Genomic DNA, 16,140 nt, shown 5'->3' with positions numbered 1-16,140 from the left:
TGGTAATTTCTAGAAACTTGCAGCACTCTTTATTTTGCAAGAGGGAATTTTCGTCAAACATCAGACCCTGAACATCGCACTTAAACCCCATAATAGACGTCTTTCTTACATTAAACACGATCCTGTTGGAAGCACACCACCCTGATAAAATCTGAAGGTCTTCAAGGATACAAGTCTTAATATAATCAGATTTTTTAAGGCTCCATAGTGTGGTGGTATCCTAAGCAAACTGAACACTAAGCACCTTGCCCTGCAGTTTCAATGAACTCAAGTCATCCACATACAGTAAAAATAACAGTGGTCCTAACACTGAACCCTGGGGAACGCCGCATTTTAGGGATCTAGAAGCAGACAAATGCCCAAACACTGTAATCTTCTGAGTACGATTTGATAGATAGGACTCAAGCCATCGCAACGCTACGCCCCTAAAACCATATTTATCGAGCTTAGATAACAGTTTTCCATGATCCACACAGTCAAATGCTTTGGCTAGATCACAAAACACTGCCGCCGATGACTCTCCAGAATTCAAGGACACATAGACGCTCTCCAAAAAGCTAAAAACAGCATCATGAATCCCTTTACCGGCTTGAAATCCAAACTGATTTGCAGACAAAATGCCGTTATGATGTAAAAAGGACAAAATTCTGCTTTTTGCAAGTTTTTTAACTATCTTAGAGAGGGTAGACAAAATAGAAATGGGACGTAAATTACAAGGCTGATCCAATTCTCCACCCTTATGAAAAGGGATAACCACTGCCTCTTTTAAACATGAAGGAAAAATGCCAATATGTAAAGAATTGTTTATGGCAGAAACTAAAGCATTTAAGGCTGAATCAGGCAAAAAGAGTAACAACCTCGAAAATATCCCATCAGCTCTAGATGATTTATTTTTTTTTAGGCGTTTGATTTCATATTTTACTTCGGTAAGATCGACAGGATGAAAGAATAGTGAATGCTCAACCGACACTTGTTGAAGATAGTGTAAGGGATCAATGTTACTACGAATGCCCTTGAGGAAGATATTAGGTATATCACAATAATAGTCGTTTAAAATGTCAGGTCTTAACTCCGGTTCAGATACTTTTCTATGGCAATGTCTAAAATCATTATTAATCGACCATCACTCTCTTTGCCTATTTGATGACATATTTAAGCGATCCCTATAATAATTAGATTTTGCTGCTTTAATAATTGTCTTTCTGTACAGACTACGGTATTTCTGATGATATACAAGGATATTTTCATTTGTGGTATATTTGCAGAATTTAGTCAAAAAACGGAGGTTTTTAGCTGAAATTCTAAGGCCTCTTATAACCCATGGTTTTCATTTCTTAGTTTTAAGCCTCATTTTAAGAAAGCACTGATTGATCTTATCACAAAGAACTTGAAAAAATAAAGTAAGTGGGTCAGAAGCCGTTTCAAGTGCTTTCCAATTTACCCAAGCTGTAGCAACAGAAAAAGCATTGAAATTTCTCCTGCTGAAAATTCTTCCCATATAATAATAAGTATTATATGGCATTTTAGCAAGAATAGCTTCATGGTCGGAAATACCAGATGGGAGTACTGTGCATAAAACGTCATCAAAATATGTACAGAAATAGTCAATTGTAGTTGCAGATGAAGAAGTTATTCGTGTGGGAGAACGAACGTGCATTTTCAAGTCGTAAGAATTTAAAATACTTAAAAGAGAAGTACGTGGCAAGGTTTCATCAGTGTAGTTGATATTAAAGTCACCAGCTAATATAACCTTAGAGTGTAGGGACAACTGGGATAAAAGAGAATCAAATTTGTCCAAAAATATCGCAATATCTCCTGTAGGTGGCCTATAAACACAAAGAATATATAAATTAAAACGCTTACAAAAAGAAAGAGAGAATTCAAAAACATTCTCTAACAGGAGATTATCATACTTATCATTATTACAAAAAATCGTTTCAATTGTTTGCCTAGCCAATGTATAGATTGTTCCTCCATGTATAGATTTTTGACGACAAAAATTTGATATAGGAACATAATCAGATATTAAAAAACATTTATTAGGCCTCAACCAGTTCTAGGCCCTATTCGACTAACTCCATGCGATTTCTCAACTTATTTACAAATTAACTCATGATACTGAAACTCTTGCAACAGCACAAAGGTACAAATACTTGAAACCGATAAATACAGAAAGACCGTCGGGGGACATCACCATTATTTATTTTTCCTGACATAAGGGAATATAACTATTGGAGAGTATCCTCATACTCCTGGATTACTTAGAAGCCTGCGACACAATAAATCACGAACTACTTAAATATTATGTTTCCTAAATAAGGAAAATATGTATAGAAGATTACTTGATATTTTAACTGCATGTCAATCAAGTCAACTTGGCATCGACTATTCATTTCTGAAAACACCATGGGCTTGACAACAAGACCCGTTTTAATAGATTTTCGTTTCCTTTGACATGCAACACACAGATTGAGGTATATTATGATTATGTCCTGCATTATATTTTTATACTTTTTATTTACTGCATTTAACATACGGTACTTTCCGTTATGTCCGATAGCCACGTGAGTCTCATGTAGGACCAATAAGTCTTTTAACTCTAGCATATTATACAAAAACGTCAAATTTTTTCAATCGACGATACTGTAAAGCCGATTTACATTTTGCTTCCTTCGCCACTTTTACAGACTCCAAAAACTCACTATACCGTATAGAGCTCATACAAGATGTATTTAAGTCTTTATGTGACATCAATTCAAAAAGCATTTCATTAAATCGCGTCTTAAAATGCGAAGCCACTTATTTTCTTGCGCTATCTGGAACTGAACTGCCTAAATATTGCACCATGCTGTATTATCTAAAAAATATTGGGAAAGACTAGTATGAACCGGGTAAATCTAGAATACAACGATATTTTGGACTTTATCCACTTTGCTTGGATAGTTCGGGTTTTATTCAGGTAACATTACATAAATTATTTACCTTTTGTTGCATACTATAGACCTTGCTTTGTATGTTATCGATAAAATAATACTTTCTAGTACGTAGTACGCAAAAAGTTTTCTTATAGCATTTTTCAGATCAATCGGTATTCTAGGAGCCATTTTGTCTCCTAGTGTAGGTGATAATTGTAGTTACGCACTAATATGTAATTTAAAAATTGTTTTTGATTTTATATTAGTTAAAATAGCGATTTTATACACGATTTAATAATGACGTAGACACATAATCACTATACGGTACTCACTATTCAAAAAAATTACATTAGGTTTATTACTCTTTGCCTCCATTTTCTTTCAGACTCAAAATTTAACTTTGCCTCATCTTAGGAGTCCTCATCCTAGGACACACTGTATATACAGTACCGGAGAAAATTTAAACTATTAAAAACCTATTGGTTAACCCATATTTTCAATTCCATATTAAAATATATTTTATTTTTGCAACAGTTTAGCTCAGACAAATGTGTTTACGTTTAGTTTGACCAGCAAATCGTTTATCTTTCATTCCAAAATATGCTGAGAATTTTGTCGGACAAAATTGAAGTAACTTTTTAAAAAGTATAATATTTTATTTTATTTTATTTTATTTTATTTTATTTTTTATTTTATTTATTTTCTTAAGGATACAAACAGGTAAACCCACTACAGTATCCACTCATAAATATAGAAGCAAATATAAACTTGCAAACACTAAAGTTAAATTCATCTCATCATTCTACACAGTGGAGATGACTGACAACTGTTAGTATTTCTGAAAGGTAAATTAAAAAGATCACTAAGTCTTAACTGCCATGATGGAACATTAAACCTCAACCCCTGCATCAAACATGGACAATTTACTTTATTATTCAACAGTTTATGCAAAAATAGGGTCTGAAATTTTTCTTCTGTTGTCAAGAGTAAGTATACCAAAATGTTTCCTTATATCACCTAAGTCATTAGTAGAACTATTTAAATTATCCCTATAATAAAGACACTTTAAAAATTTGTTCTGCACAGATTCCAATCTATCTTTATAAATTGAGTAAATCGGATTCCAAACAACACACCCAAAATTAAGCTTGCTATAAACAAATGCATAATACAAAAAAATATAGGATCTAGAGGATTTCAAAATTTTAGCCTGCCTATTAATAAACCCTAACATTTTATACGCACTTAACACTAAGGTATTAATATATTTATCAAAAAGTAACTTCTCGTCAAAAATGATTCCCAAATCCTTCACATCTTGAGCCCTTTTAAGATCAACATTATTTATATTATAATTAAATTGGATTTTTAATTTGTTTTTAGTAAATGAAATAAACTGACATTTTTCAATATTTAAAAAAAGGCAATTGATCCGACAGTATTCAACAAGGCTTTCTATATCCTCTTGCAGGAGCTGGCAGTCTTCGTGTGATTTTATAGCTCTAAAGAATTTAGGATCATCTGCAACTCCGAGTGTTTAAAACATTTAAATATATCATTTATAAATATTATGAAAAAAAGGGGGCCCAAATGAGATCCTTGGGGCACCCCCGACGTTACATTAACTATTTCGGAGTTTACGCCGTTTATGCAGTCTGTGAACCTTCGATTTGAGAGGTAAGATTCAACCCATTTTAAAAGAAAACCACCCACCCCTACCAAAGCTAGTTTTTTTAGCAAAATTGAAATGTTAATTTTATCGAAGGCCTTGCTGAAGTCTGTGTAGACGCTATCAACCTGAATACGTTTGTCCATATTTTTCTTTAAAAATTCAAGATAGGTGAGAGAATTGCTGTTTACAGAACGGTTTGCAAAAAACCCATGTTGTTCAAAAATCAATTGTCCTTTCACCAACTTAAAAAAATATGTATCTAAAAGTTTTTCAAATAATTTTGCAAATATACTGAGCTTACTTATTGGACGGTAGTTGGAGCTAATATTTTTTTGTCCGTTCTTATATATAGGAATTACATTGGAAACGTGATTATTTGATACACTTGGCGCTACAAAAACTGATTTAAAATACTCTGAGAATAAATCGCTAATTTTTTTTGAGGTGGAGGCTACAATATTATTATATTTCATAACTGAAGGTAAGCCAGAATTTCCCCTCTTAACAGATACAAGTTTCCAGAAAATTTTATTATTCGTTGATATTTCGTCCTCTAAAAAGGATATATAGTTATTAAAATCACGTTTTATTAGCCCCTTAGATCGACTTCTTAAGAGTTTAAATATGTTTATGATTTAATATTAATATATTAAGTTTATAATACTTTTGCATTCCTTCTTATTTAAGTATGCCTCGTGAAATTATTATCATTGATCCGATAGAACGCATTATAAATGCGTATAAAGCAGGTAACTTTCAAATCAATATTGCAAAGCAATTTTCTGTCGAAAAATATGTCGTTTCAAAGACTATTAAGAAATATCGAATTCGTGGTAATGTAGTAAACCTAAAAAGAGGTGGCCGCCACAGAAAAAACCCCTAAGAAACTAGACCGGCGTATAAAGAAGATAAGTCAAAGTGTTTCTAGGATGTCAAAATGATCCATACATTTTGGCTAAACTGGAAGGCACTTGCCTGCTCTCACGAACAAGAACCTTTACTTTACAAAAAAAATAGAGACATTAGGTTACTTTTTGCAACTTTTTATCATAACTGGACAGCCAAAGACTGAAAAAAGTTAAAAAAAACTTTTCCGACGAATTAAAATTTTGCATTTTCGGTAGCAATGGTGTGATGTGGATACGTAAATATGTTAACCCGTTAGTAACGCATGAAAAAAGTAATATACTGGTGTGGAGTTGATTTCCTTCATATGGTATGGGACCATTATAAATATAAAATTTGCGGGAAAATGAATCAATTCGAGGATCGAAACATTCCTAAAAATGATATATTGCCCCATATACAGAATGAAAAATGCCGTTAAAGTTCATATTCCAACATGACAATAATCCTAAACATACCGCCAAAATTGTAAAGCAATGATTTACGAAAAATCACATTAAATTTTTGAAGTGGGCACCTCAGTCATCGGTAGAAAATTTGTGAGAAATCGTAGACAATCAAATTTGAATAAAAAATTGAATAAAAAAAATGGAAATAGTGTTTTTTTTTCACTTTTTCCACATATTATCATCCGCTGGTTTTCTGTATGTTGCAAGAAGCACAATTATGTAAATACCTTAACACATTTGCATCTTTTTTTTACTTCTACATAAGTATCTTTTAAGTTAATTGCACTCGTAGTAAACCGACTTTGTTTGTAAATTAATATTTCGCATAGTTTTACTTAATTTTAAGTTTAATTTGAGTTCGTTGTATTAAAGGAATCCTGTGTATGTCTAAATGAATGCATGTCTTATATTTTCCATTCACCAAAATATAAGGTTTAACAGCCATGAGATTTGGGATTTGGGATAAATGTACAGAATTGGTACATACAATATAAGAATCACATTAATCTAGTGACTTTTAGGCATTTTATATCAATTAATTACTTACGTAATATTCGGGAGTTATCCTTCACTTATGATTAATTTCCTCTAAATTCTTGACCCAATTATATTATCCCTAAGTCCCAAAACTAATTAGCATCTGGAGCGAGCCTTTAGTTAGGACAAAAAGTTTGCTGCAGAGAAGACTAAACTATTAACGAAAACACAAGAAGATGGCCGAGTAAAACATTATATTTCATTAAATTTAATTTGAATGATATTTTGTTATTTATTAAAAATGGTTTTAAGTTTATGTTATATGTAATTTTATAATACTAAAGTTCTGGAAAAATTAAAAAATGCTATTTTTAGGCATCAATGCCAGACTCAATTTTAATGGAGACTTTATTTTAAATTGGGGTTGTCTTATGTAGAGTCAAATTACGAAAGAAATAATAAGAACGTGAGATGTTTTAGGTAGAAATAAAATTTTATATAAAAGATAAAAAGTTATGTTGGAAAAATTTTTATAGAAAAATATTTTATTAAAAATGGGTAATTTTTTATATTTTATAAATTAAATTATAAAATATAAAAAATATTTTTCATATATATCTTATATCTTTCATATATATATTATTTCTTAAATAATATTGTTTGGTGCTTATATGTTTTTTAACAATCGAATCCAAAAATATTATGATGAAATAATATTTCTCGAACATAAAAGTGAAAAAGTAGTTGCGGTCTATGTGCTACATGCGACATAAATAAATACATGAGTTAAATTTATTATCCATCACAAAGTAACTATAATAATGATAGTGGTAAAAAACATAAGAATTTACAATTGATTAGCCGGCCCTAAGCATAACTGATCATGTCATTATTAATTTGGTCTACTTGGTTTTATTATCGTCCAAGCCAGTGTTTTTTAATCTTTTTGATTTCGCGACCCCTTTAAAGGTTGAAATTTTCCGGCGACCCTCTTGTGTCATAGAAAGCCAAACATATAATTTAATTAAAAGACTACATACGTTAGGTAATGATTTTTTCCTATTTTGGTACATTTAGTTTATTCACGCGGGTCAAACTACGTCGGCGACGCACAGTGTTGCAACCAATGGACAAAAATGCACAAATAAAGCATTTAATTTTTAAAACATTCTTGGTGTTATGTTTAGCAAAATACCCGAGTAAGATAAGGCAGGTACCCTTAACTTTTTTTATTCAAAAATTTTTGGATAATAAAAACATTTTATACCGAAAAGATTTGTGGTTATTTTTAGAAGTTTAGTTTAAAATAAAATTGTTGTAGTGTGCACTAGTGTTTTAAAGTTAATATATTTTTAATTTGTTCACTTAAGTATGAACAACATTTTCGAAGGTAAGTTATCATTTTCATGTAAAGCCTTTTGCAGATATATAATTAAAAGTGTTAAAATACCCTTTTTCTCACTTTCAGCAAGATTTACAAAAAGTAGTTTAAAGTTGTTTCATACAATTTTTAGGATCAATCCTCCAAAGTGTTTGCTTTTAAATGACACCCATCACTTTTTGCGGAATAATGCGGAATTTTTGTTTTTTAGAAAAAACCATACCTAATACAATCCTGTATGAAAAATGGCTAAGTTGCGAAAAAAATAAAAAGGCATCAGGAATAATGGAAATAATTAAAACTTATGTTCAACTGACCTTGAAGCAAAGCTGCTAAATAGGAGCAAGCTATTTTCTGTTTCGTTAGAAAGAATGTGGAACAAATGTGGAAGACGCCGAGATGCTTTTCTTAGAAAACATTCGACATGGTTACAAAGCACTCTTCATTTACCCTATCTTCAACCAAATATTCCAACTGAAGCAACTGATATGGAAGTGGATCCTCAACCAAGACCTAGTCGTGGAAGACCGCATGTGCCTATTGAAGCTGCATCAAAAAGAACCAAATTGCGCAGAGTACAAGAGTTGTAGACAAATTATACGCCAGAAGAAATATGTTTTGCGGCAGAGAGGATTAATTCTCAACGAAAGGAAATTCCTTCAGAGGCAAAAAAATTAACACCTGAAGACGCCTTAGCACTTTACCACGACCTAAACCTTTCGGTTGAGAGATATAACATACTGCGTTCTAAGATTAATTCTTTGCATACAAACTGTTTTCCGAGCTATCGCACTCTATTTGAATGTAAAAAAACATTTTTATCCTCGCAAATTATTGTGACTGACACTTCAGCTGAAGTTAATCTTCAAGAGCTTCTAAATAAAACTGCAGAGGGTATTTTAAAAATTCAGGATAATATGATACATTCTGACAAATATTTTAAATTAATTTGCAAATGGGGGTTTGACGGTAGCTCGGGGCATAGTCTTTATAAGCAAAAATTTGAAGAGAGTTTGTTAACAGATGAATACATGTTTCTTACGAAATGTTATTTACTATGTTTGACGGTAGTGTGGCCAATATCCTTTCAGAAACCTGTTCTACATCCAGGTGCATTATTTGTGGAGTCACACCAAGGCAAATGAACCAGGACTCAGTGCTTCAAAGAACACCAAATGCTGAAAACTATCGCTTTGGCCTATCGACACTTCATTGCTGGATTCGTTTTTTTGAGTGTGTATTGCACATCGCCTATCGCTTACAATTAAAAACGTGGCAAGTAAAAGGTGGTGAAAGTAAGGAAATTTTTGAAAATACAAAAAAGAGAATTCAGTTAGAATTTAAAGACAAATTGGGATTAATTGTCGATAAGCCAAAGCCCAGGTATGGTTCTACAAATGATGGTAATAATGCCAGGACATTTTTTAAAAACCTAGAAATTAGCTCTGAAATAACAGGTATCGACTCAACTCTAATTAAAAACTTTCAATTAATTTTAAGAGTACTTTCTTCAGGTTCTAAGACTAACGTACCTAAATTTCAGTCCTGACTTATTGATACTAGGAGCATTTATTTAAATTTTTATGAATGGTACTACATGCCCAGTACTGTTCATAAAATTTTGACGCACGGTTGCGAAATTATTATAGCTTTTTTGAACTCCCTGTAGGGCAGCTGGCAGAAGATGCTCTCGAAGCTAGACACAAGGAATTTAGAAAAATTCGTTTACATCACACACGAAAAGTATCGAGAATTCAAAGCAATACAGACCTCATTAGAACCCTTTTGATAACTTCCGACCCTAACTTGGCTTATCTTAGAAATCTGTCAAAAAAACAAAACAAACCCATAACGTGGGATATGGATATTGTAGAATATTTAAATGACCATATAGAAACAGATTCGTTACTTTTAGAAAATGATAATGTACCCAAAGATGTTTAGTGTTGTAAAAAACTTCTTTTTTTTAACCTGTATAAAGACACCAATTTCTATTCAAACTATGTATAATTTGATAGGTTGTTGGTAAAAGTATTCATATATAAATAAAACCAAAAAATTGGTTACTTTAACTCTTAATTAGATAATGATTTTTGTCTTGATTTGTTTCACCCTGTATAAATACATCAATTCCTATTCAAACTATAATTTGATAGGTTGTTGGTAAAAGTGTCCATGTATAAATAAAACCAAAAAAATGGTTAATTTAACTTATAGTTGAATAATGATTTTTGTCCTGATTTTTTTCACCCTGTATAGAGACACCAATGCACTTTTTTGTTTAAAATATGATTAAATATTATTGTTTAAAGTGTCCATGTATAAATAAAAATTTAAAAGTGGTTAGTTTAACTTTTATCTAGTGATAATGATTTTTGTCCTGATTTCCCTATAAGTTGCAATACTGTGCGACTGGATGTTGCCACACCGCATTGTCGTTGCGGCGACGGTAAGAGCCCTGCGCGCGTAAATAAAACCGTCAAAGCTTATGCGGCATCTTACAACCAAGCATCAAAAAGAAGCTGATAAGCCGTTGGATTTCTTTAAACGAAAGTTAAAAGTTCTTACTCAGCAGCAAAATACTATAATTCAGGTAAGTAATAATATAATGTTTTCCTAGTCTCCACGAAGTGTTGGTAAGACCCTCAATGCACTTGAGCGACAAGCTTAAGGCGACTCTATTCTAATTGTTGCTATTTTTAACACGCTAGTTAGATAAAGGGATCGGCACAACTTCTTTTTAAAAACAAATTTTATTGAAGAAAAATTACAGATACGGATTTACGTTACTATTGACAGAACAAGTAAGAATGAGGTAAAACACAAAAGTACATATATTTATAATCTACGATATTCATTACGATTGATGTGGGGTCGATGGAGAGATTCAGCGATGGTAACATTTTCTCAAGCAGCCCACTTGGGAAGAAACTGATCAGACAAACTTTGGCTCTTCCATAACCGACTTTATTTGGTACAGCTGAGGTGCCTTTACCATACGTTTTTGTGGGTGATGCGCCCCTATCCGAGACGAAGTGTTACTGATAATCACGAAAATAAAATTTTTAACTACAGGCTGTCACGAGCTCGTCAATGTATTGAATGTGCCTTCGGAATTCTCGCTTCTCGGTTTCGTGTATTCAGAAGACCTCTTGAAATTAAAGTTGAAAGCGTTGTGAATGTTACAAAAGCAGCTTGCGTCCTGCACAATTATTTAAGAGGGTGTAAAGAAGCATGTAGCAACATGGAAGGAACCGATGCTGAAATGCCTACAAATCAGCTACTTTCATTGCGAAACTGTAATACCCGAAGTTCATCAAACGCTTTTCTAATAAGACAAAAATTTACGCAATATTTTAATACTGAAGGACAAATACAAGACAGAAAAAAGTGTTTTACAAGGAAAATTTTAATATTAATCTGACGTAGTAATGTATTGTTTTGATATACCTACCTACTTATAATTTTGTAGCCAAACTTTGTCGACCCCTGTCTAACTTTAATTAATATACAGCTTTAATTAATATAACATATTTGTTTAACTTACCGCTTTTCAAATTAAGTTCTTTTCCTATATCTTTCCATAATTCATCCTTTAATTTTCCTTTTAAATAATTGGGATCGTTGGTATCATAAAGAATTGTATGCCTCCTTACCAATTCAATTAATTGTTCATTCATTTCGAATATAACCTCAAAAAAAGTACCGCTAACCAAAAACTATGAACCACGTGGCACAGAAAACTGTGTCCGGGAGACTGCGCTAGGCAGATTTATTTTAACGCAGTTCTGTGCTACCCTACTCTGCGTTCCAATTTGCGCGGGTCTATTTAAATTAAGTGAATACAGAAACCTGCACTGCCCTGCGCTGCATCGCCTGTGTTACCTGCGTCCCAATGTGCGCCTGTGCGGCCGGCTTTATAGCAATCAGCTTTTGAATTTTAACAGTATAAAGACCAGTTTATTTCTAAAATTGAAATTCAAAAGGCAATTAGCATAAATGGCTGCGATGTACCCAAATTATGCTCTTTAAAGAGGAAGCAATGAACTATCCAATAAGAATTTTAACTAAGATTGCGACCCTGCTTAATTTGCAACAACTTTCCCTACGTATAGATTTATTGAATGAGCTATTTCAGAAATCTAAAAAGGTATATAGCTTCCATTAACATAAGCTAGCATCACGAAGATTTGCTGCAAAATAATTATACAAATATTTTACAAGAATCTGGAACTAAATCAGTCTAGGACCTAACTGGAAATCATGGCCAATGGCAGGAAACTGCCTCGAATCAGTTATTACTTCCTATTTATTACTACCAGGCAACGAAGTTTACATTCTGCGACAAGAGTAACAATTTATAAAAATTATTTTCATAAAAAGACTGGTAATTAATTACATTTGGGCAATTTGAGAATTTGTACTATGAGCCTAGAACCTATCTGAAAATCACGTTCAAGGGCAGAAAACTACGCAGAAATTACTAGGTACCTAGAGAAAAGTATTAAATTATTCTAGGCAATTGGGCTTATATTCAGCTCTAAGAGTAAGATATATACAGTGCCTAAAGTTCCGTATAAATTCGATAAAAATTAGAGACATGATTTTTTGAGAAAACGCTCGGACCCGTCGATTTTTATTTTAAGTTGCGCATTTTTCACATACATCTTTGTATACAGGGTGGAACAAAAAAAATATGACGTCATCGGTCATTTTTTTAAATGGAATGCTATATTTTTTATAGCATTTTTGAAATATAGGCAAAATTCCAAGTAAGTTTTGTATAACACACCTTATCTCAAAACTCAACTGTTTCCAAAATAATTACATTTAAATAACAAGAAAACAAATAAGTACGTCTATTTACAAACTAAGGTAAAATCGAGGATAAAAATAATGTTATAAACACTGTCAATTGTTTCTATTTCCATGGTTGCACTTGTAAAGAATCTCCATTTTCGAATGTCACTGTCAGCTCGAAAATTAATAGTTTTTATCAGAATAAATTATGGCTAATTTAACGGAAACCCAACAAATTAAAATTTTGATGATGCTAGGGTACGGGGATCGAGTACGCACGCAAAAAGAAGTAAGTGAACTGTTTAATGCCAAATACCCAAACCATCCTATTTCTCAGTCAACAGTTAGTAGAATAAAGCACAAATTCATAACTTCAGGTCATGTCAGGGATTTGCCAAGATCAGGTCGTCCAAAAATTTCTGAAGAAACAAAATTAAACGTTCTGCTCTCCGTGGAAGAAAATCCAAACAATGCAACTTCACAAATTTCAGTTGATAATAATATAGCCGGAACGTCAGTAAGACGCATCTTAAAAGCAAATGAATACCACCCTTATAAAATTATACTAACACACGAATTAAATGAGGACGATCCTGATCGAAAAACCAATTTTGCGAGCGAATGATGAACATTTGCAATAATAACCGTCAGTTTGTGTTACGAGTTTTGTTTTCGGATGAAGCAACTTTTTGTTTAAGCAGTGTCGTAAATCGGCAAAATTGTCGTTACTGGTCAGTGTCAAATCCACACTGGGCAACTGAGGCTCATACACAGTACCGTAAATCTATTAATGTTTGGGCTGGTATCGTGGAAAATAAAGTAATAGGGGCACACTTTTTCGAAGAAAACTTAACAGGACAACGCTATTTGAATTTTCTTCAAGAAGATCTTATCCCTGCTTTGGCTGCCCTATACCCAGACGAACAAGACCCTGCTGTCCCGACAGATAATTTGTGGTTTCAGCAAGACGGCGCACCGCCCGCCACATTTCTTTCGAGATGTCCGTAATTCCTTGGATACAGTGTTACCAGGAAGATGGATAGGACGAAGAGGGCCAATAGAGTGGCCGGCCAGGTCACCAGACCTAAATCCCTGCGACTATTTTCTATGCGGGTACCTAAAAAGTAAAATTTATATTGAGAAGCCAAACAACGTAGAAGATTTGAAAAATAGAATTAGATATGAAATAAGACGTATATCACCCAAAATTGATAGTGTTTTACATGAGTTTGTAAACCGTCTTGCTTTCTGCCAAGAAGTAAATGGGGATCAGTTTGAACACTTGATACACTATTAAGAGTTTTCACAGTTTATAACATTTTATCCTCCATTTTATCTTAAATTGTAAATAGACGTACTTACTTGCTTTCTTGTTGGTTAAGTGTAAATATTTCTGAAACAGTTGAGTTTTGGGATAAGGTGTGTTATACGAAACCTGCTTCGAATTTCGCCTATATTTCATAAATGCAATAAAAAATATAGCATTTTATTTAAAAAAATGACCGATGACGTCAAATTCTTTTTCTTCCACCCTGTATACAAAAATTTATGTGAAATAGTGCGCAACTTAAAATAAAAATCGACGAGTCCGAGCGTTTTCTCAAAAAATCATGTCTCTAATTTTTATCGAATTTATGCGGAACTTTAGGCGGTCACTGTAAATACCCAAATATATATATAAAATCATTTTAAAGTGGCAGAGTATTATAAAAATAAAACTGCTGCCTAAAATAAAATGTTTTTTTATTACAGTACATGTAAAACCGAGCGAAAATTTTATTCTCTTCTATTCTATTTTTTATATTATATTAGGATAAAAATTAGGTATTTAGAAATAACATTCACTAGCTGCAAACTACAGAGAAATGACTGCCTGGCATTAATTATTGCTTTTCGCTTATCAACACTTAAAATGGTCGAAAGAAATATCCATCAATTATTTCATAAAGGCAAGAAAATATCGAGAAATGTTTTCCTGAAATCGGTTATTACTTTATTCAAGGTAATTAGATTCAAGTTCTACTATAAGGGTAAGAAATAACCAGAACTCATATCAAGGGATGATAGTGCCCCTGAATTACTACCAGGATTAAATTATGAATAGAAATACGAATTACGAGTACCCACGAAAGATAATGAATAGAATCCAGTAATTATAAGATATGATTTTCGAGAAAATCTAAACTATATTTTCAAAATATAACGATGGTATAGAAAAAAAAGTTTAAACCTTCAAAAAGGAATGGACTCTTTGTTCATGGAAACCATTATTGCTACTAAAAAAATATTAGTATATACATGTTTTTGCGTATATAATTTCCTAAATTTCTTAAAAAAAAAGTACTAATGCATATTTTCAAGCTAACTGCTCCCTAAAAGACAACATAAGCTCAATTCAATAAAAAGTAATAATTCAATAAAAGTATAATGCGTAAAAAAATGACCCTAAAAATAAAATACGCCATTTAAATACGTTACTTGCCTGTAAGTACAAGTGTACAATTTGTATTATTGGGATAAGTGGGTGCATCTGGGGGAGATGCAGGACTGTAAAACTCGTTATTGGTGATATCGGCAAACCGATGGCAAGGGTGCAATAGTGGATAAGGATTCATGTATTCCGGCATTTCTGGTGATTCTGTTGTGGCAAATTCAATGTCACCTGAAATAAATAAAAAATATATTTTTTATACGATTTGATTGTAATAACAAATATTTAAAAACATTTTGCGAAAATTATTTTTAAACAATTATTTTTTTTTATATCAACAAACTAAACAAGGCAATCTCAAAAAAAATTATTTCTGGTAAGCTGATTAATTGTTTTCATTCGTAAACCCATAAAGCACTTTATTACATTTTTCTTTGGTTTTTTTGTTAGAAATAAAAGTACCCTAATTAAAAATTTCAGAAGCGTTCGTTGAACAAAGCCGCCAGGCACTTTTCGTGGATTTTCTTCCATCTCTGAGGCTGTTATAATTAAAAAGGCCGAAAATTTAATTTTCTGACAAGAAAAAGGAATTCTTTATAAAATTTGCGTCAATTCGCGACCCGTTCGCTCGCTTTTTCGTTATTTGGAAATAGTTTCTTTTTTTTTAGTTTAATCTCTGTTAATTGCTAAGACACAAAAGCGACTGCCAGAATCCTAATTTTATAATTTATACTTCAAAGAAACAGCTACTCTAAATTTTTAGTAAGAAGCCAGGAGAAGTTTAATTAATTTTTTTTTAAGAAACTAAGATGCAAATATCTTTGTTAAATCCCTTTGGTAAATTTAGTGTCTCAAAATAGAAGTTACCAATGTAATAAAAATTAAGAACCTAAATTTAATTACACTTACCAGTTTCTAACTGCGCTAAGGAAGTTGTAGGCAGATTTATAGCGTAGGAGACTGAAAAAGAAAACAATTATCAGATATTTTATGTATAATTTATCTATTTAAAAATTATAAGCCTTTAATATTTAAAAGTATGGTTATAAATAAATGAATTAAAATTAACTTAAGTTGTAATATTTATTTATGTCAATAGTATAAAACAA

The 16,140-nt window shown here is 32.2% G+C and overlaps 1 protein-coding gene across 2 annotated transcripts in view; it reads right to left on the bottom strand.

The window, feature by feature from the left end:
* The window catches only part of LOC126737743 (neuropilin and tolloid-like protein 2), a 622,239-nt gene that overhangs the window by 216,857 nt on the left and 389,242 nt on the right, over positions 1 to 16,140 (bottom strand). For both annotated transcript variants that reach the window (XM_050442771.1, XM_050442764.1), the window contains 2 exons: positions 15,941 to 15,991; positions 15,083 to 15,262 (listed from right to left, as the gene is read on the bottom strand). In XM_050442771.1, coding sequence (XP_050298728.1) covers positions 15,083 to 15,262; positions 15,941 to 15,991 — 231 coding nt within the window. The remainder of the gene's footprint in view (positions 1 to 15,082; positions 15,263 to 15,940; positions 15,992 to 16,140) is intronic.

This window comes from Anthonomus grandis, chromosome 1 (genome assembly GCF_022605725.1).
Source record: "Anthonomus grandis grandis chromosome 1, icAntGran1.3, whole genome shotgun sequence".
Classification (NCBI taxonomy): domain Eukaryota; kingdom Metazoa; phylum Arthropoda; class Insecta; order Coleoptera; family Curculionidae; genus Anthonomus; species Anthonomus grandis.
Note: the sequence above shows the minus strand (reverse complement) of the source record. Positions and strands in the feature narration are given on the sequence as shown.